This window comes from Theropithecus gelada, chromosome 2 (genome assembly GCF_003255815.1).
Source record: "Theropithecus gelada isolate Dixy chromosome 2, Tgel_1.0, whole genome shotgun sequence".
NCBI classification, from domain to species: Eukaryota; Metazoa; Chordata; class Mammalia; order Primates; family Cercopithecidae; genus Theropithecus; species Theropithecus gelada.
This window is the reverse complement of record NC_037669.1, coordinates 47,249,242-47,270,969: the sequence shown is the minus strand read 5'-3', so window position 1 is coordinate 47,270,969 and position 21,728 is coordinate 47,249,242. Positions and strand designations below refer to the sequence as shown.

At 55.3% G+C, this 21,728-nt stretch overlaps 1 protein-coding gene across 1 annotated transcript; it reads left to right on the top strand.

Annotated features, from left to right (window-relative positions):
• The first annotated feature begins 1,287 nt into the window (after window positions 1-1,287).
• Window positions 1,288-17,797, top strand: TPRA1 (transmembrane protein adipocyte associated 1). Its single transcript, XM_025377782.1, has 11 exons — window positions 1,288-1,587; window positions 10,353-10,494; window positions 10,644-10,776; window positions 13,854-13,940; window positions 14,037-14,109; window positions 14,234-14,313; window positions 14,880-14,990; window positions 15,122-15,182; window positions 15,389-15,491; window positions 15,629-15,709; window positions 17,081-17,797. The coding sequence occupies exons 2-11, from the start codon at window positions 10,370-10,372 to the stop codon at window positions 17,346-17,348; spliced, it is 1,122 nt and encodes a 373-aa protein (XP_025233567.1). The 5' UTR covers window positions 1,288-1,587; window positions 10,353-10,369; the 3' UTR covers window positions 17,349-17,797.
• Window positions 17,798-21,728: the final 3,931 nt, after the last annotated feature.

Here is a 21,728-nt window from a genome sequence, read left to right as displayed (position 1 = left end):
ATGCACATTTGGGTGCAGTCCAGGCTGGGAAAGTCCCAGATGAAGTCCCAGAGGATCACAAGGTGGTTTCTTCCCCAATCTCCCTGTGTTTTTAGGACAGGAGCAAGGAGGAGAATGGGACCCAATCTCATTCCAGCCCAGCGGTGCTGTCACGAGGTATGAGTCTTAGGGTGCCTGTAATAACTGGGTGCCTACAATCTGTGCCAGGCTCTGAGTCAGCCTCAAGATGCTGCAGGGGACATCCTGCAGCGTGGCTCTCTTGGCTCTGTCCTCATGACGCTGGAATTCTATGATAGAGTGGGGAGACTGGACGGGGAGGCAGTTAATGAAGACAATCAGGAGAGAATTAAGATGCTTGGAAGGAAATGAGACTGGACAGCTGCTCCAGCGAGGGTGCCCACAAAACCCTCTTGAGGACATGATGTGGCAAGGAGCCAGCTCAGCAGGGGAACAGGCGTAGAGACAGGAGCAGGAACAAGCTTGGAATAGCCGAGGAACAGAAACAGAGACCCGCATGGCGTGAGTATGGTGAATGCAGCATCCATGCCAGGGGATAAGACAGGCGCAATCAGGGAGGGCTTTCCAGAGGAAGCGGCTTGAAGAATTGTGGAAGTTAGAGTTGGGGGGAGGCGTCCTGGCTGTGTCGCTTCCTCATTGTGGGCTTTGGGCAAGTTATTTGACCTCTCCAAGCCTCAGGAGGCCCTCTAAAACGTGACTATAATGACCGCCCAGCAGGGTTGTTAAGAGGAGTGCCGGAGGCCTGGCGCCGCCGCGTGGAGCAGCGCGCTGGGAGACGGCGTCCCTGCGGCGTGGCGCGGCGGGAGCGCGTGGCGCCGGGGAGGGTGAGGGTCCCCGCCCCGCCTTCCCCCGAGCTGAGCTCAGGTCGCCCCTGCCGGGCTCCCGAGGCTCCTCCACGCGAGGGGGCGGTCCCCGGAAGCTCCGCCCTGACGGTCCGGCTGCGGCCCCGGCCGGGAGGTGGAGCGCGGCTACCGCCAGCTGGTCCACTGACAACTGCCGCCAGCTGTAAGGCGCGCAGGGCGAGAGGTGGCGCGTCCTCAGCTTTCCAGTCTTCGATTCCGCCCGCTTTCCGAGTGAGAAAGGCAGGCCTCTCTCTTCCTTGAAGCAGCGTCGCGCCTCCGCACCCACTCTGTGCTGTCTCTTTAAGAGGTCAGCGGACTGCTCCGCCTCTTGGGAATTTGATTGGTCTCGCCCACTTTTCCCCCCCCCCCCCGTGATGGCTTATTCCTATAGGCTGCTGCAGGTTAGAGGGCGGGCCCGAGTGCTACAGGGACTCTGGGACTTGTGGGACTGTGGCCGTTTTCGCAGTTTGGGCTGGACGAAAAAGACGGGTGGCCGCTGTCGGGAAGGGCTGCAGGGTGTGCGAGCTGACTCCGCCTCGCCTTTCCTGCCTAGCCCTCATTTCGCGGAACCGGCCGCGCCCGGTCCTTGCGCGACGCTCCCCGGCCCCGGCCGCCTGGTCAGGCGCTGGGGGCCGGAGTCCCGCGGCCTGTACTGGGTCCGCGCACACCCAGCGGCGGCGGATGGGCGGCCGGGGCGGCCGGGCCTGAGCGCGGCCAGGGCTTTCAGGTAAGGAGGCGGCCTTCTCCCTGTCTCCTGCCGCAGCTAGAGGGGAAGCCCAGCCGCGGTGCTCCTCCTTGCTCCGCGAGCTGCCCCTTGCCGCTCGGGCACAGCTCGGACGGCCGAGGCGGCGTTTGGGAGGGAAGGCCCTGGGTGTGGGAACCCAGGGGAGAAGCGCTGGGCAGTCAGGAGTCGCTCGGGGCGCGGGGTCACGCGAGGCCCGGGAGGGAGCCGCACGCAGCGGCGTTGGGCTTGGCTCCGGCTGGAGGCAGTGCGGGCGGAGATCCGGACCTCGGCGACCCGGTCCGGCGCGGGGTGGCGGCACGGGCTGCAGCCCCACGGTGGCTGTCCGCAGCGGCCGAGGTGCTCCTGAGCCAAGCCTGCGCCGGTACGGGGCTTTGCTGCCCCGCGAGGGGCAGTGTCAAAGCCTCCGCTCCCCCTGGACTCGGGGAAGGCGGATGGGGGCTGGCTTTGCCCTCCTCTCTGCAGTGAGGAGGGGCCGCGGGGTCGTCCAGTCCCCAGCGGGGCTTGGGGGTGCTGGAGATTAAGTTGTTTCCGTCATAACAACCTGTTGAGGGCTGCTCGTGTCGTGCTAGGCCGTGTTCTAGGGGACCGATTCCTGAGCACTCCCTGGATAGAGAGTAGTAAACACCCAAACGCGGCTCGGGCGCTGGAGACAGCTGAGAAGGGAGGGCTTCTCAGAGGAGGTGTCAGGAGAGAGCTAGGGGAGAGCCAGTACAAAGGCCCTGAGGAAGGGACCAGCTCAGCAAGTGGAAGGCAACCAGGAGGGCACGGTGCAAGTCAGATTGGGCCCAGGCCTCCCCATCGTCCTGGGGTCTCCGGCTTAGGACAGGGACCACACGCCTGCCAGCCCCAAGGCTGAAGGACAACACGGGAGAGCAAAGTAACTTGGCCTTTGCCCTATGGCGCTTCCCCACCATGTCCTTGCTCCCGGGTTTGTAAGCTCAACAGTCCTTTGGGGTGGGAAGCATTGAGGGCCCCTCTCCCCAGGGTTTCCCATCTGGTAGCCGTGGTTGGGATTTGGTCAATACTGTTGCACAGATGAGAGCAGGGGTCCTATTAACTGAAAGTCAGTGCGGGCCAGGCGTGGTGGCTCACGGCTGTAATCCTAGCACTTTGGGAGGGCAAGGTGGGTGGATCATCTGAGGTCAGGAGTTTGAGACCAGCTTGGCCAATATGGCAAAACCCCATCTCTAGTAAAACTACAAAAATAAGCTGGGTGTAGTGGCACCCACCTGTAATCCCAGCTACTCAGGAGGCTGAGGCAGGAGATCACTTGAATCCAGGAGGCGGAGGTTGCGCGGAGATTTTACCACTGCACTGCAGCCTAAGCAAGAAAGCGAAACTGTCTCAAAAAAAAAAAAAAAAAAACCAAAACCAAAAAAGTCAGGGCTTCAGGTATTTCATAAGCTTTGATACATAATGGCAATCCTGGTATGGCCAGCAGCCCCGTAACTCCAGTGGGGTTGCTGGACCCAAGCAGCAGCAGGAGGGGCACCACCTGGGAGCCTGTGGGAAACACAGACTGTCAGCCCTACCCCTGCCCTTGGAAGGAGCATCTGCATGTTAACAACACCAGGGTATTTCCCACATCAGGTCTGAGAAGATAGCTCTAGAACAAGCCTGGTGCTCTTGACCCACAGATGGAGAAACAGGCCTGGAGAGGGGTACCTGGCAAGTTGTTGACTGGGGGCCTGGGCTCTGGAGACAGACAGCCTGGATTGCCGGCCTGGCAAGTGGCTGCCCCTCTGAGCTCCACGTGCACAATGCGGATAACATAAGTACCTCCCTCCCAGGATTGGAAACCAGGGGACAGAGGTTGGGCACAGAGGTTGCTGCGTTGTTGGCAGGGGAGTGGGGGCAGGGAGAGCAGCTTATACCTCCTCTGCCTCTCCTCAGACCCCACAGCAATGGGGGCTTCCAAAGGAGTCCATGGACTTGGGAACCAATTCCTTTCCTTCCTTGCCCTTCAGTCCCTTCTCTAGTAATCCCAGCTACTTGGGAGGCTGAGGTGGGAGAATAGCTTTAACCCGGGAGGTGGAGGTTGCAGTGAGCCGAGGTCACGCCACTGCACTCCAGCCTGGGCAACAGAGCAAGAGACTCTGTCTCAAAAAAAAAAAAAAAAGAAAAGAAAAGCAGCAACCACCTTTGTACATGTGTCGCTTTTGTAGATGTTTATCTCCCTGGTTTTGTTTGATTCTTATGGCACCCCTTATTAGGCAGGTGTTTTCCCCATGATATTTGGAGGGGGAGTGACTCACCCAGGTCACACAGCAAGCATGTGGCGGAACCAGCAGTGCAGCCCATCTTCTTGACTCCATAACCTGTGTTAGCTGGAGGTTTTTCAGTGGTAAGTTAGAGAAATCAGACTCAAACTGGCCTAGGCAGAAACGGGGATTTGTTGGGATTTATAACTGAAAAATCCAAGGGGGTAGGACTAGCTTTAGGTGTGGCTGAATCCAGGGGCTCCAGTGAGCTCATCAAGATCTGTCTCCGTCTGTGTCTCAGCTCTGCACTCCTCCATGTCGGCTTTACTCTGAGGCGGGTCCCTGAGCGTGAGGTCAAGGTGGTACAGCCCTGACTTACTGAGGTCAGCAGAGAGTGTTTCCTCAGTTATCAATGAGAATCTCCCCTGAGACTTTTGCTCTAATAATTTATTCTAATAATAATTTACAGCAAAAGTCTCAGGGCAGATTTTCATTGGCCGGGGTGATGGAACATCCTGACTAGCCAGGCTTAGATCACAGGTGCATTCCCTGGGTTGTGAAGGGTTGGAGTCAGGCATCCATAAACTTCCAGAGAGTCTGGGAGCTGAGTTTCCACTTCAGGAAAGCAGTACTCTTACCAACTAGCAGGAGGCTGGATGCTGGGCAGGCAAAACCAGCAGAAGCCTACCCCACCCTCCATATCCTGGACTCTGCCTGACTCCCCCATTCTCCTCCCTGCCCCTGTTCCTCCCCACTGGCTTCTGTGCTGCAAGGGGCCACTCTGCTTCCTGGTGACTGCTGGGTGCCTGGCCCGCACCCTGGCCCTGCCCATCCTGGGGCTGCGTGACATTCCATCCTGAGTCAGAGCTGGTGTTGGGCTGTTAGGACCAGGCATTTGTTCTGCCTGGCTTGACTTTATAATAGGTGTGGGGATAGCCGGTCACGGTGGCCCACATCTGTAATCTCAGCACTTTGGGAGGCTGAGGCAGGTGGATCACTTGAGGTCAGGAGTTCTAGACCAGCCTGGCCAACATGGCAAAACCCTGTCTCTACTAAAAATACAAAAATTAGCCAGGTATGGTGGTGCACACTTGTGATCCTAGCTACTTGGGAGGCTGAGATGGAAAGATTGCTTGAACCCAGAAGGCTGGACTTGGGAGGCAGAAGTTGCAGTGAGCCGAGATCGCACCACTGCACTCTAACCTCGGTGACAGAGTGAGACTCTGTCTCAAAAATAAATACATAAATAAATAAGAGGGGTGGGGAGGAGAGGGCTGTAGAATCTCCCTCCTTCATCAGGTCGCTAATATTCTCAACTCAGAGTTACAAGTTATTATCTCCTGCCACCAGAAGTCAGGCAGGAGGCCGCGCTGCACACCCGCTTCCAGCTGTAAGCTCCTCCATGCTCAGGTGGTGGCCCAGTCCTCCAGGGATGCAGGAAGACACAGTTCCGGACACCATGCCCTCTACTGCCCCACGCAGGCGCAGATCTGTCCATGAGGCATCGCATGCCTTTGCCTCAACCAACTGCTGGCCAGGAGCAGAAGGGCCACCCTTCTTGACTTTGACCAGAGCCACTTTGCAGGGCATGCTAGCTGTAGGGGAGGACAATTACTCATTTGGTGGACTGTCCTATGCATTGCAGACATTTGGCAGCCCTGGACCCTGCACACAAAAAAGTCCACAGTCCTCCATCCCCTAGCAGTTGCCATGTCAAACTAGAGCAGTGCTCCACACCAGCTCCAACCCAGAGACCACTGGCTGAAATTAATGGAGACTCAATTTCTGGTGCTGGGGAGGGGCCCGTTTGAACACTAGGCTTTATGGAGGGATCCTGAACAAAATAGTAGCTTGTTAGTGAGGAAGAAGGGGACAGTGTCTTGTGGGCAGTGTTGGGCTCAGTTGTAAAACATCCAGTGGCTCAGGCCAGAAACTGTACCATCAGCCTTCTTTGGCCTCTTCTCTCATTCCCTGTGTTTGATCTGTCAGTGGGTCTTGTTGGCCGAGCCTCCCAAAGGTCTCCCAAATCCCTCTGTTCCACCTGCGCTGTTGCCACTAGTGCAAGCCTCTGTCCTCTCATGCCTGGACTGTTGCAGGAGCTCCTCATGGCCTCCCTGTCTCTGCTTCTCCTCCACTTTGTCCCTTTTCACTGGCATCCTGTCCCCACAGAAACCAGACCCCTCACTCCTCTTAACACCCTTCTGGTTGCACTTAAGAGTGAAGTCGAGTTGCATGTGGGACCTGGCCCTGCCAACCTTTCTGGTATCAGCTACCCTGGCCTGTTTTTGCCCTTGGGGCAGGACAAACCTGTTCCCACCTCTGGACCTGTGCATCTGGATCTCATGTGATTCTCCCTGGAATGTTCTTTATCTCGATCTTTCCAAGACTGGCTCCTGCTTATTTATTGAGAGCTGGACTCAAGATGTCTGACCACCCAGTCCAAGCAGTACCTTTATGTTCATTGGGATTTGGGCTAGCTGTTGAAACAAAGGCTAAGATAATAGATTATTTTTATCTATGCATAACAGCCTCTGTGCAAGCTGTCCAGTACATGCACGGAGTCCCCATTGTGCTGGGGACCCAGAAACTTTCTTTCTCACTGTTCTGTTACCCTCATACAGGGTTTCTGCCTCTTGGTCTGAGAAGGCTGTTCTTGTTCCCACCGTCTTATCCATATTCCAGCCACCCAGAAGGGAGAAGGGCATGACCTGAAATTGGCAGACCTCACTCCAGCCTAGGCAACAAGAGAGAAACTCCATCTCAAAAAAAAAAAAAAGTTGACCAGGTGCAGTGACTCACACCTGTAATCCCAGCACTTTGGGAGGCTGAGGTGGGCGGATCACAAGGTCAGGAGATCAAGACCATCCTGGCCAACATGGTGAAACCCTGTCTGTACTAAAATACAAAAAATTAACTGGGCATGGTGGCACGCGCCTGTAGCCCCAGCTACTCGGGAGGCTGAGGCAGGGGAATTGCTTGAACCTGGGAGGCAGAGGTTGAAGTGAGCCGAGATCACGCCACTGCACTCTAGCCTGGTGACAGAGCAAGACGATGTCTCAAAAAAAAAAAAAAAAAAGGCTTGTGTTAATGAAGGCTGGGCTGCTTTGCTCCCCTCCCAACAGTAGGGAAGGACCCATCTTCTTTCTTAGGATCTGCTATGTGTCTTTAATATTCCCCATCGCTTGAAGATTGCAGCTATGGCCTCGTTTTATTATTTTTAATTAATTCTTTTTTGAGGCGTGGTCTCACTCTGTCACCCAAGCTAGAGTGCAGTGGCACGATCATAGCTCACTGCAGCCTTGAACTCCTGGGCTCAAGCCATCCTCCCACCTCAGCCTGACTATTAGCTGGGACTACAGGTATGTACCACTATACCTGGCTAATTTTTGTATTTGTTTCTTTTTTTTTTTTGAGACGGAGTTTCACTCTTGTTGCCCAGGCTGGAGAGCAATGGTACGATGTTGGCTCACTGCAACCTCTGCCTCCTGGGTTCAAGTGATTCTTCTGCCTCAGCCTCCTGAGTAGCTGGGATTACAGGCATGGGCCACCATGCCTGGCTAATTTTTTTTTTTTTTTTTTTGAGACGGAGTCTTGCTCTGTCATACAGGCTGGAAAGCAATGGTGCGCTCTCAACTAAACACAACCTACGCCTCCTGGGTTCAAGTGATTCTCTTGCCTCAGCCTCCCGAGTAGCTGGGCCCTTTACAGGCATGTGCCACCATGCCTGGCTAATTTTTTTGTATTTTTAGTAGAGACAGGGTTTTCCTATTTTGGTCAGGGTGGTCTCGAACTCCTGACCAGGTGATCTGCCCGCCTTGGCCTCCCAAAGTGCTAGGATTACTGGTGTAAACCACTGTGCCTGGTCCTAATTTTGTATTTTTTTTTTTTTTTTTAGTAGAGGCGGGGCTTCTCCATGTTGGTCAGTCTGGCCTCAAACTCCCAACCTCAGGTGATCCACCTACCTCAGCCTCCCAAAGTGCTAGGATTACAGGCGTGAGCCACCGCGCCCAGCCTTTTTTTTTTTTTTTTTTTATACAGAGTCTTGCCCTGTCGCCCAGGCTAGAGTGCAGTGGCACGATCTCAGCTCACTGCAAGCTCTGCCTCCCGGGTTCAAGTGATTCAAGTGATTCTCCTGCCTCAGCTCCCAAGTAGCTGGTATTACAGCTGCACGCCACCGTGCCTGTCTAATTTTTGTGTTTTTTAGTAGAGATGGAATTTTGGCATGTTGACCAGGCTTGTCTTGAACTCCTGACCACAAGTGATCCGCCTGCCTTGGCCTCCCAAAGTGCTGGAATTTCTGGTGTGAGCCACTGCGCCTGGCCAATTTTTGTGTTTTTTGTAGAGATGAGGTCTTGCTATGTTGCCCAGGCTGGTCTGAAACTCCTGAGCTCAAGCAGTCCTCCCTCCTCAGCCTCCCAAAGTGTTGGGATTGCAGGTGTGAGTCACTGCACCCTGCTGTCCTTATTGTTTAGTTGGGGACCTGATCCCAGAGCCAGTGAGTGGCCCACTGGAGCAACCTGAGCCCCAGCCCATGGCCCACCCCCTTCAGAGTCTTCCCTCCCTTTCATCCAGAGGTGTTCTGGTGTTTAAGGGCTTGGACCAGCAATGGGAATATTCCTAAGTTCCCCCAGCCCTGTCTTGGGCTGCTGTTGTTCAGGGATGGCTTTGGCAACAACAGAAGCAGGTCTCCTGTTGCGTTTCTGCAGACCTTGCTGACAGGCATGCAGCTCACTGGGCAGCTCCTTGCTGAAGGGGAGGCCTGGGCCCTTGATATGTTTTCAGGACACATCTTTTTTTTTTTTTTTTTTTGAGATAGAGTCTCGCTCTGTCGCCCAGGCTGGAGCGCAGTGGTACCATCTCGGCTCACTGTAGCCTCCGTCACCTGGGTTCAAGCAATTCTACTGCCTCAGCCTACTGAGTAGCTGGGACTGTAGGTGCATGATGCCATGCCCAGCTAATCTTTTTTTTTTTTTTTTTTTTTTTATATTTTAGTAGAGATGGGGTTTCACCATGTTGCCCAGGCTGGTCTCGAACTCCTGAGCTCAGGCAATCTGCCCGCCTCGGCCTCCCAAAGTGCTAGGATTGCAGGCGTGAGCCACCGTGCCCGGCCACATCTTTTTTACTTTTTAAAATTTACTGAAGTGCACCTACGACTTAGGAGTCATCAGTGTGTGGCTCAATGAATTACCACACAGTGAACATGCCTGTGTACCCACCACCTGGATCTGACAACCAGAAGCTGGCATGCCTCCCCCAATTACCACGCTCTTCATCTCCCCAAAGGTGCCCCGTCTACATTTGTCCACGGATCCTATGCCTGTCGGCCCTTGTGCCTGGCTTCACGCTATATCACTTCTGAGAGTCATTCGTGTTGCCTGTAGCAGTGGGTCGTTCTTTTTATGCTGTGCAGTGTCGACCACTTATGCCCATGCTCTGGGGCTGCTTCCCGCCTGGAGCTTTCATCCACAGGCTTTATGAGCATTCCTGGTGAAGCAGAGTCACAGGCATCTGGCCCAATCTGTTCAAATCATTCTAAATATTGGCATATGTTATGTTCTGGTGCCCCAGGCCACACCTGGATCACCCCAAATTCCCTGCAGAAGTACCTGTTGCTATTCCCTGAGAGTCCTCTAGCTCAACAGTCTTGGTTTTCTGACCAGACCCTCAGTCCTCCAACCCCAGAGTGGTTCCCAGGACCCCAGACCACCAGCTCTCCTGTCTTCCGGGCTAGACTCAACCTCTCGTGCTCAGAGTGTCGTGTGGGCCCCTGCCTATGGGCCCACCCTGTCCCTGGCTTCACCCTGTAGCCTGACCATTGCAGACACAGCTTGCCCTGCCCCTCTGTGGTATAGCCTCTTCTCCCATGCCCATCTCCACTTGGAGACCTCCTGTGCATCTCCCAGGCACGGCTCAGTGTCCCCTCCATCTTTGTCTGTGGTGGCAGAGGGAGATAAGGGCCAGAGGGTGCAACTGAGGAGGGCATGGTGCCCAGCTGTGGCCCTCAGCAGTTCCGTGGCCTCATACGAGTCAGTGGCCTCTGAGTTCTGCATGGTGTGGCGGGTCGGAACCACGGCTGACCGCTCCCAAGAACTCCCCATGTGTGTCTTGTTTGAGGCACTTGGCATCACCACAGCCTTACTTGTTACACCCATTCCATGGGTGGGGGACACAGGCACGGAGAGGACAGGAAGGAAAGGGCAGGGCTGGGCTGTGAACCCAGAGCCTGTGTTCTCACCCATGCTGCTCTCATGGGCCCTCAGGACTGAAAGGAGCCAAGTGGCTGTGCCTTACACAGGAGGTGCTCAGCTGAGGGGGTGGCTTTGTGATTGTTTGCGGATCGTGAGATAGAGCCTGAGATGGGGGATTGGGTCGTGACCTGTGTGGAGTCCCACACTGAGTTGCAGTAGGTAGGGAGGGTGGTTTACAGGGGTGCTCTGTGCAGCCCCTCTGATTTTCCCCTGGGAGTCCCAGGTCCAGAGGAAGGAGGACAGTGGCCCAGGCCACACAGCTCCTGCACGGCTCACTGGGTGACTCTCACTCCCACAGGGCTGGCTGCTGGCAGAATGGACACCCTGGAGGAGGCGACTTGGGCCAATGGGAGCACAGCGCTACCCCCACCCCTGGCACCAAACATCAGTGTGCCTCATCGCTGCCTGCTGCTGCTCTATGAAGACATTGGCACCTCCAGGTGAGGCAGTCACAACACTGGGCAGGCTTGCTGAGTGTCAGTGGCTTTTCCTGGAGTCGGGGAGTGGTGAGGGTGGGCCAGACTGTGTGCTGGAGAGAGGGTGCATATGTGGCCTCGCCAGTGAGCCAGCTCCTGTGCCTGTCTGCCAGGGTCCGGTACTGGGACCTCTTGCTGCTCATCCCCAATGTGCTCTTCCTCATCTTCCTGCTCTGGAAGCTTCCATCTGCTCGGGCCAAGATCCGCATCACCTCCAGCCCCATTTTTATCACCTTCTACATCCTGGTGAGTTCACTGCAGTTGACAGAAAAACCAACGACACAACTGAAACGAAAAGGAATTAGCTGCTTCTATAATGAAAATGAGCTTCAGGTATAGCTGGATCCAGGCAGTTAAATGATGCCGTTAAGATCTGTTTCTGCATCTCTGCTGTCTTTGGGACTTATCTCTGATGAGTTCCCCTCATATGGTGTCAAAGATGGCCAAGAACAGCTTTGAGCTAACATCCTGCCTCTACAACTCAGGCAGACAGTGCCTGTTTGCTGATAGTGCCAGTGTAGACCTGGGATTTCCTCTGACTGGCCCACCTAGGATCCCATCCTCATCCCTGAGCCAAGCACTGTGGCTAGGAAGGAAAGGGGCTCTGTGAAGCTGGGAGGGCAGCATCAGCTCAGCTGGACCATATGGACTGAGGGAGGTGGTCCCTACAACAGAACTGGGGAGCTGATACTAGAGGGGAGGGGAATGGATGCTGGGTAGGGAAAATGCCCACTGCATCCTCCAACCTTTCGTCCCTTATCTGTCCATTCTGTGAAACCTCTTTGGAGAAGACATCTTACTTGCTGGGAGAGCCTGCATTCTCACCACTTGGTGGTCCTGGCACATGTTGCCTGGGGAGAGGTGTCAGGGCTGTGGTTGAGAAGGCAGCTCCAAACGTGGGCTGTCCCATTATAGGCTCCAGGTGTAGGCTCCAGGTGTGGGCTCCAGGTGTGGGCTGTACGGTATAGGCTCCAGGTGTGGGCTGTCCAGGTATAGGCTCCAGGTGTGGGCTGTCCGGTATAGGCTCCAGGTGTGGGCTGTCCAGGTATAGGCTCCAGGTGTGGGCTCCAGGTGTGGGCTGTCCAGGTATAGGCTCCAGGTATGGGCTCCAGGTGTGGGCTCTGAGTATAGGCTTCAGGTGTGGGTGCCAGGTGTGGGCAGTCTCGATGCAGGTTCCAGATATGGGCCGCAGGTCTGGGCTGTGCAGGTGTGGGCTGCAGAAGGCTTCAGGTGTGGACTACCCAGGTATGGGCTGTCCAGGTGCGGGCTTCAGGTATGAGCCGTCTAGGTAATGGGCTTCAGGTGGGGGTTATCCAGGTGCAGGCTGTCTGGTTGGGGGCTGTCAGGTATAGGCTTCAGGTATGGGCTGTTCAGGGACAGGCTATCCAGGTGTGGACTTCAGGGCTGTCCAGGTGCAGCCTGTCCAGGTGTGGGCTGTCCAGGTGTGGGCTTTCAGTGCGGGCTGTCCAGGTATGGGCTTCGGGTTCTGTCCAGCTCCCTTCCTTCAGGGCGCCCTTACCCTGCCTGCAGGGCCTGCCTGGCTAGAGTCCACCCTTAGATACCACTACATGAGAGCCGAGTGGCTCCCTGGTCGCCTCTTTGTGGTCTAGCCCAGAACTTCCCAGTCAGAGGAGTGGGCTGTGGGCAGACAGAGAGACAGACAAGGGACTGGGGAAGCCTGGAGGCTGTAGTGGCCTGATGTCCCTTACACCTGCAAGATGGTGATGGACAGGACTGGGAACTGAGGCCTGCTTTCTTCTCTGCTTCTCTCGCCATTTACTTATTTGTGTATTTACTCAACAGATATTAAACATCTACTGTATGCTAGGCAGATGTCCTTTTGTGGGATAAGGGGGAGTGCAGGCAGGAAGAAAGAGCCAGGGCTAAATGTCCAGGAACATAGAACAGGGCCCAGCCCATCAACTTTTGAGGACTTTGTCCTAAACAGTTCAGGAGGCAGTGGTAAGAGTGGACTCAGGAAGTCCAGCTCTGAACCCCAGCCATGCTGCTGTGTGACCTGGAGCCAGTGGCTTGGTCTCTCTGTGCCCCAGTGCCCTTCTGCGTAATAGATGTTGATCTGCTTTAGCTATGGAGTTCGTATGAGCACCTATGAGGTCATCTGCATAGCTGCAGCCCAGTGGGAGCTTGGCATACAGTAGGCGTTTGGCAGTTTGTTGCTTTTGCTGCCTGCCCTGCTGACACAATTTCTCATGGCATAAAAGACAGAGTATATATGGATCTGGGCATGTGTCAGAAAACCCAACTGAGACTCACAGAAGCCAGTTTCTGACTGAGAAACTGGGCAGTTCCTGGGCCTCAGGCACAGCAGGATTTTGGGGCACAGCAGTGGTGCTGGGGCACCATCTCCATCTCCCACTTAGCCTGAGATCTCCCCGATGGCCCTGCTCTCTTGCCATCTGCCCTTGTGGCAGCAGGGTGGCGTCCATGGTTCCAGGTTTGCATGCCCTTGGTCTGCCTTTCCCAGCAGTTGCACTTGACATCCTGGTTCTCTCTCATGGGGCTCCCGTGGGTCCCAAGCACTTCCCTGAACCAGCCCTCAGGCCAGGGGAATGACACACACCACTGGCCAGTGCTGCGTCCTAGGCCCATCCCTGAAGCCAGGAGCGGGGGACTCAGCCTCACCTGGAACCACTGAAGTGGGGGTGAGGAGGGAGAGGAAGGGGATGGATATACCAGGCCGATAAGTGCCACAGATGCTGAGCAGGCCCTTTTGCGAAACCTGCTGGGCCGGTGGCTTCCCTAGAGGTCTCCGCACCTGTTGTCGGTGACCTTTCGCCTGGTCCCGCATGCCTCAGAATTAAAACCATGAATATGATAATAACAGCAAATGTATACTTGGCCCTTCCTGGGTGCCTGGCAGTCTTCTGCTGCATCTGTTAACCCATTTGACCCAACAATCAAATGCAGTAGGTTTTGTTTCTGCCCCCGTTTTATAGATGAGAAAGCTAAGGTACAGAGCCAGGAAGCAGCAGCCTGCTACTTGTGATGTGAACCTGGCCCATCTGGCTCCACCGTGCTCACCCCTACTCACCAGCCCAAGGCTGTTGTTCCTAGCCAGGAAACTGGGGCCCCAAGAGGGGAGGGCCAGGCTGGAGGTCACCTGCATTTGAGGGTCTGCAAGTCTGTGAGCCTTGCTCCCTGGAGCCTGATCCCCACCTCCCTGTGTCCCACCCTGACTTGCCCCTTCCTCCTTTCCAACCTCAGGAACCAAAGGCTCCTATAGATATGGGGATGAGCTTACTGCCCCTGCCGATGCAGAGGCTCTTGTTCCCTGACTACCACACCACTCCCTTGCCCACCAGGTGTTTGTGGTGGCACTGGTGGGCATTGCCCGCGCCGTGGTATCCATGACGGTGAGCACCTCGAACGCTGCAACTGTTGCTGATAAGGTGCGGCTGGGCCCTCTGAGGGAGGCCAGGGAGGCCTGGCCTGGGGTGGGCTGGGGATGCTGGCCTGGGCTGACACTGTGCCCACTCTGCATGCAGATCCTGTGGGAGATCACCCGCTTCTTCCTGCTGGCCATCGAGCTGAGTGTGATCATCCTGGGCCTGGCCTTTGGTGTGTGTACCGCTGGGCTCCGGGGCCCCGGCAACGCTCTCCCCTGCCCCTCCCTGGCTGTGGGCTGACTCTGGCGTGGTCACCTGGGCTGGCTCCTGCCTACTGACCAGCACGTTTCTTCCAGGCCACCTGGAGAGCAAGTCCAGCATCAAGCGGGTGCTGGCCATCACCACAGTGCTGTCTCTGGCCTACTCTGTCACCCAGGTAAGAGGGTGGGTTTGGGCAGGAGATGCCAGGGGTCAGGGCACCAGGCACCCACTGCTTCTGGGCTTGGGTGAGGTTTCCAGTCTTTGTCACCTTCAGAGTTCCCAAAACTTTGCACCTGAGAAATCACATGGGATGCTTGTTACCGAGGCACATTCTGGGGTCCCCTGGAGATTCGGATCCAGTAGGCCAAGGCACCAGGGCGGGAGGCTCAGGACTTGCCATTTTAATAAGGAGTTCAGGTAGGGACAGTGCAGGTCCGCAGACCTCCCTAAGAAGCATGCATCTAGAGGCCCCTTTCTTAGATTGGGGGGAGGTACTGCACCTCGTCCATCTCTGCCCCCTGCCCCATGTGACTCAGCCCAAGACTGGGCCGGCTCCAGATGCTATAATCAGGTGGGCAGTACGTGGCCTGGGAGCAGGCTGGGGCAGGTGACTTGAGGGTCAGGCCAAGAGGCTGGACTTGGTGTGGTAGAGAGCTTAGGGGGCTTTGCATCAGGGAAAGCCCCTGGGAGGGAGGAGCCTTGAGATCCTCTCCCTTCATCCCTTCCTGCTTGCCCCTGCAGGGCACCCTGGAGATCCTGTACCCTGATGCCCATCTCTCAGCTGAGGACTTTAATATCTATGGCCATGGGGGCCGCCAGTTCTGGCTGGTCAGCTCCTGCTTCTTCTTCCTGGTGAGGTTCAGGCTGGGGCAACTGGGGTGGCTGGGGCCTCAGGGCCAGGTAGGGGATTGGATGCCTGGGTTTCTGGCTGTGGGTCAGGGCTGGCGCCCCCAGCACTGTCTCAGCCCTGCCTGTCTCTGTAGGTCTACTCTCTGGTGGTCGTCCTTCCCAAGACCCCGCTGAAGGAGCGCATCTCCCTGCCTTGTGAGCAGCTGGCCAGCAGCTCTGGGACAGGCGGGGACGGGAGGGCATCTACTGGGCCACTGTGGCTGGGAGCTGGAGAGCCCTGGGTGAAAGGGAGGCCTAGGGAGGCCCCAAGGGACACACCAGGCTTGAGGGTGGTAGGTGCTGGAGGCAGAGTCTGGCCTGGCCAGGGTGGGACCTCACGACCCACCCTGTCTGGCCCCCAGCTCGGAGGAGCTTCTACGTGTATGCCGGCATCCTGGCACTGCTCAACCTACTGCAGGGGCTGGGGAGTGTGCTGCTCTGCTTGGACATCATCGAGGGGCTCTGGTGCGTGGGGGCTGCAGGGTGTCTACCTCGTGGGGGCATGGGAAGTGGGCGGCAGGGTGTCCACCCACTGGGGGCATGGGGAGGTGTGGAGTCAGCATAGGGCTGGGAGGCCCTGCACTGACCTGTCTTCTCCGCAGCTGTGTAGATGCCACAACCTTCCTGTACTTCAGCTTCTTTGCTCCGCTCATCTACGTGGCTTTCCTCCGGGGCTTCTTTGGGTGAGTCTGTGGCCGCCGGCGCCCCCGCGTGGCTGCTGGCGGAACTGCGCCTTCTTCCAGAATGGGTGTGAGGATTGAAACAGAGGGGCTGTGTATGCATTCAGTGTGCATGCGCATGCACATACTTGCACATGGGCACACGCGTACACATACACATGCACATGCACAGATATATGCACACTCACCCACATGTGCATGGACACGTGCACATGCACGCACAGATGCACAAGCATGCACACATGCACAAACATACACATACGGATACACACGGGCACATGCACACAAACATGCACGCCCACATGCATGCATACACACATGAACACACAGGCGCTCAATATATACATACATGTAGATATATGCACATAAACATATATACATACATATATATGCACGTTGTATGTACAGTACACACAGACATACTCTCACCATGAGAGAGTGACTGTGCACGTTGTCCTACATTGCTGGTTTTTATTTAATAATATATGAACTCATTCATTCGCAAGCATTCATTGAACACCTACTGTGTGCCAGACACTGCTAGAGCCAGAAGATGCGAGGCCCACAGTGGATGCAAATCCCTGTCCTCATGGAGCTTGTACCCTGCTGGGGGAAGACTTAAGTGGGAAGCAGGTTTGGGGTGGGAAGTCAGTTGGATTCTCTGGGGGTGAGTACACTGCTATGCACATGTGCATCTGCAGAAGCATCTGTGAGATGGGATGCTGAAGACGTGGGATTGGGGGTCCCACTCCAGGCCTCTAATGTGGTCGGAATGTGGGTGCTTTGCCCCTCCTTTCTCACCTGCCAGGTCTTGTGGGGAGGGGCTCAGCCTCCCCCCGGATGAAGCTGGCAGAGGGTCAGACTGGCCCACAGCCACAGCTCGGATCTGCAGACACAATTTCTCTCCTGAGCCTCAGGCTCCTTTTTGTAAATTGGGTGTAGTGTGTCCCCCTTGGAGAGTTACCCTGAGGGCCGAGGGAGCAGATCAGGGTGGAGCAGGCGGTAACATGAGCAGCAGGGGTCAGAGGAGTGGGGCGGAGGCCACAGCCAATGTTTCCTGAGTGCTTGGGCAGGCGCTGTTGAAGGCTCATGATTTATGTCGTTCTTCCTCCACACGGTGTCCACGCACCCATTTCACCATGAGGAAGCAGGCACAGAGGGCCCCTGCCTGAGCTCACACAGTTGGGGGAGGAGGGCTGGGTTCCAAAACAAGTCTAGATGGGCACCGGGGTCCAGCTGACAGGCCTACTTGGGGTGGGTGTCAGGCAACTGTTGGCCAATTCCTTCCTTATCTGGTGGCCCCATTGGCCTGGAGGGAAGACTGTTCCTGAGTCACTCAGTGAGGCTCTTGTGCCCCTGTCTCTCTCCTGTCAGCTCAGAGCCCAAGATCCTCTTCTCCTACAAATGCCAAGTGGACGAGACAGAGGAGCCGGATGTACACCTACCCCAGCCCTACGCTGTGGCCCGGCGGGAGGGCCTGGAGGCTCCAGGGGCTGCTGGGGCCTCAGCTGCCAGCTACTCAAGCACACAGTTTGACTCTGCGGGCGGGGTGGCCTACCTGGATGATATCGCTTCCATGCCCTGCCACACTGGCAGCATCAACAGCACGGACAGCGAGCGCTGGAAGGCGATCAATGCCTGAGAGCAGCTTCCAGGGCCTGCAGAGGACAGGCCAGAATGGAGGCCAGCAGGTCCAGAGTCCCCGGGGGAGGAGGACCAGGTCAAGGGACCTTCTGTGGGCGGTAGCCTTGTATAGCCCTGTTCCCACCATGAGTCTGGAGGCCCCACCTCCCTGGGGCTCCCAATCCCCTTTGCCATCTCTGCTCTCACTGGGGACTCTCCTCCCTTCCCATCTGGTCTCATACTGCTCAGTGACATGGCCCAGGCTTTCCTTCCAGGGCCATGCTTGGCAAGGTTGGCTGAGGGCACCCTCCTTCTCTGCATCCTTGGCACAAGGGCAGGGCTGGCTCTCCCAATGCCTCCATCCCATCCCCATGGTGCTTTGGCCTCCTCAAAGCCCACTGTGGTGGATGGACTGAAGTGTGTATATTTTCTTGATCTATTTTTTAATAAAAACGAAAAGGAGCAGAAGGTGCTAATGTGGAGGTTTTGCAGGAATACTGGTGCTGGTTCCTTTCAGGAGCCTGAGGGCTGGGTAAGGGGCTGGGAGGCTCAGGGGGCCTCTGTTTGCTCAACTAAGGAACAATCCCCATTGCCCAAGCCCTGGACTGGCTGCTGGGGAGGTGGAGAGAAACAGGATCCCAGCTTCCCCTGCCCCGGGCCCATCTGAGTCGTGGGGACAGACATTGGAGAGAGAGGAGAACTATGTTTTGTGAGCCAGCCCCTCTCCCTTCTGTGTCAGAGACACACACTGTTGTCTTGAGCAGCAGGTTCCCTCTACTCAGCTCCAGTAAAACTCAGAATGGACTTACTATTGCCATCTGTAAAATCCGGAGAAGACGCATCCTGCAGGGCCTTTTGTAAGGATTGGAAAACACTAAGCGTGAGTGGCTGGCGTACAGTCATGAACGATAAGGATAGCTCTTATTTTTAGCCTCGAGAATAGTGCTTGGCACTAGTAAACCCTCAGCAGACAGGATGCGGGGAATGATGTTTGTCATAAGGATGGGTGTGGTTGGCTAAAAATGGGAGTAAATCAGAACAAAGCACTGGGATCATAAGGCGTGAGTAGGGGGGAGGGGCCCACGTGTCCCTGCCACTGCCCTTGTACCTGAGTTCGGCTTTGAGCTTTTTGGCAGCCAGAGTGAAAGGGAGTTGCTGCCAGTTATGTAATCCCCAGTGTTGGAGAGCAGGGGCCCACCCAGGACACAGCCAACTGCATGCTTCAGAGCCTGAGGAGGTCGCAGCCCCGGCCATGGGGACCCTGAGGGTCAGGCTGTTGCTCGCCTCCACGATTGGCCTTTATTTAGGCGGGAACGGGGTGTCGAGAGCACCAGCTCCAACACAGCTCATGTCTGTGGCGCCAGTGTGTCAGGCTTCCTGGGATCCAGGACCAGGAGGGTTGCTAGTGGGCAGGGCTGACAGTATGGCCAGTGAGCTGGACTCCTGGGCTGCAGCGGGGACTGCAGGGTGCCCCTGAGTGGCATACTTTGTTGAGGCCTCTCAGCTCACGTAAAAGCCTGGTAATCAGGGAAGGCAAGCTCACGGCATTCTGAATGAGCAGGGTAAGGGTTGGGGGCCAGCAGGGATTTGACCATCAAATCCACATGCAGTCCAAGATGGCAGTGTCAGCTGAGGTTTGCTGGGTGCAGTGAATGAGCAGAGAGGCATCAGCAGAAGAAAAGAGACCATTTTTGTAATTTTTGTTGTTGTTATTATTGAGGTGGAGTCTTGCTCTGTCGCCCAGGCTGGAGTGCAGTGGCGCCATCTTGGCTCACTGCAAGCTCCTCCTCCTGGGTTGACGCCATTCTCCTGCCTCAGCCTCCCGAGTAGCTGGGACTACAGGCACCTGCCACCATGCCCAGCTAATTTTTTGTATTTTTTAGTAGAGACGGGGTTTCACAATGTTAGCCAGGATGGTCTTGATCTCCTGACCTCGTGATCCGCCCACCTTGGCCTCCCGAAGTGCTGGGATTATAGGCGTGAGCCACCGTGCCCGGCCATTTTTGTAATTTTTGTTTTTTAAAAATAGGTCATATATGTACATGGCAAGAAAAAAAAAAAGGTTCATGCAGTACAGGAGGGTATTTGGTGAACGATAAATCTCCCTGTGTGGCACTGAATTCCTTCGTCACCCTCCTGAAGCACCCAGGGTCTCCATAACCTTCCAGAGCCATCCTGTGTTCACACCGATGGACGTGTATATCATCCCTCTTTCTTAATGCTAATATTCTGTAGCTCCAGTGGATCTTGGAGATCATTCCATGTCAAGTGCAGGACTGCTTAACCCCTGCAGCTGCATACATGTGGATATATGGCAATTTATAAACCACTTCCCTCGGGGTGGACTTTTGTTCCTGAGAGATTTTCCAGCAACAAACAGGGCAACATCAACAATCCTTACAAATTTGCTTTTGGTAACTCATGCAAGTAGAATTGCTGGAGCACACAGTCTTAATCAGTTTTAATTACTCTTATGAGTCTTCTGCAGAGATTAATAGTTGTCCTCCAATATATGCTGTTTTTCTCCATTGAAAGAGAATCCCTGATTTTTAGCTGGATACACAGCTGTCCAGAATAAAGACTGCATTTTCTAACTTTCCTTGCAGGTGGGTTCTGGCCAATGGATGTAAGTATGCATGCAACTTCCCTAGGGATAGGAGGTGGCCTTTCTTTCGGGCTGAGTAGGATGTGCTTATAATGGCTGGAGTGACAGCAGCCATCTTGAACCATAGGGTAATCTGGGGAATGGAAGTTTCTCACTGAAGTGCAACAGGATAGAGCCTATGTCACAGACACTGTAGCTCATCTGTAACGACGCCAGACATCCTACCTTCAGATGACTTTTGGAACGTGCGAGAGAGATGAGTGGCTATCTTGTTCAAACCACTTTTGATGTTTCTCTTACAGTTGAACCTAATCTGAACTAACACACCCATTCCAAGAAGCTGTGCCAGCCTTCATTCCCACCGGCACATCCTCACTGACGTGTGTTAGTCACATTTTCAGTCTTTCTGAAGAGCCCTACTCGGACCACATCTCCTCTGTGGTGTCTGGGTGGGAACAGGCATTAGGCAGAGGAGTGGCAGGATGCCGGGTTCCTGGAGTTTTAACGTGGTGACAGAGTTCATTGTGTGTGGCCAAAGTCTAGTCTTACCTTCCCACTGCTGCTACACGTGGGCTGTGGACCTTGGGCAGGTCACAGCTTCTCCTGGACGTTTCTTCACTGATGGTACAGGGTAGCAGGTGACTGGTTGCTACCAATACCCATTTTTCCTCCCTCGGTAACTGCACCCTGATGTTTGTGGGTCAGTGAAGCTCCCACCTTAGAGGTGTCACCATTGAGAATTTAGGGAAGGAGACCTTGGACACAGGGTCCTCAGTTGCTGCCAAGCTCAATGCCAGCCCAAGTATGGCCCTGAAGCAGCAGAGCTCTGAGACCTGCAGGTCCACCCACCCAGAGCACTGGAGCACGGTGATATGACGGGTGAACGCATGGCCAGTGATATATGGGTTTGCCAGGGCTGCCATAACAAAGTACTACAGATGGGGGCCTTCAACAACGGGTTTATTTTCTTACAGTTCTGGAGGCTGGAATTCCAAGATCAAGGGGTCCACTGTTGGTTTCCTCTGAGGCCCCTCTCCTGGGTTTGCAGTCAGCCACCCCCTTGCTGCCTTTTCGAGTGGTCTTCCCTTTGTGTGTGGGGTCCCTGCTGTCTCTCTGGGTCCGAATTTCCTCTCTTTATATGGACACCAGTCAGATTAGATTAGGACCCCCAATGGCCTCTTTTCACCTTAGTCACCTCTGTAAAGGCCAAATCTCCAAATGCAGTCCCCTGCAGAGGTGCTGGGGGCTGGGGCTTCAGTGCATGAGTGTTGGGGGGACGCACTTCAGCCATAACAAGTGGCGTTAGAGCCTCTGTCCCTCTGACCTCCTGACGCCGTGCAAGGTCCTGAAACCTTACCAGATCTGCAGCCTGACTTTACCCGGGTTGCAACACCCCTCTCAGGAGGACCCAGGTCAGTGGAGGGGGACGGAGAGCAATTTTACCAAACTGTCCCCCTTAACAACATCAGGTGTGAAAGGTGTGAATGGGAGGAGCTGGCTTTCACGTGTCACATCGGAGAGGAAGGCAGGGTCATCTGGCACCGCACGTGTTTTTGGTCGATTATTTAGGCGGGATATGAAAGTAGTTCTAAACACTGTGTTCCGGCAGCATTCTAAACACTCGCCATGGGTTATACGGCCCCACTTTACAGATGGGGAAACCTGAAGGAATGAGGTCACATGGTCAAATACACGGTAGGGTGGGTTTTGACTCCAGGCAATCTGACTGAGTCCAGGCCTCTCACCACTGCCCCGTACTGTCACATCTGATAGAAACACCCTCAGCACTGGAAT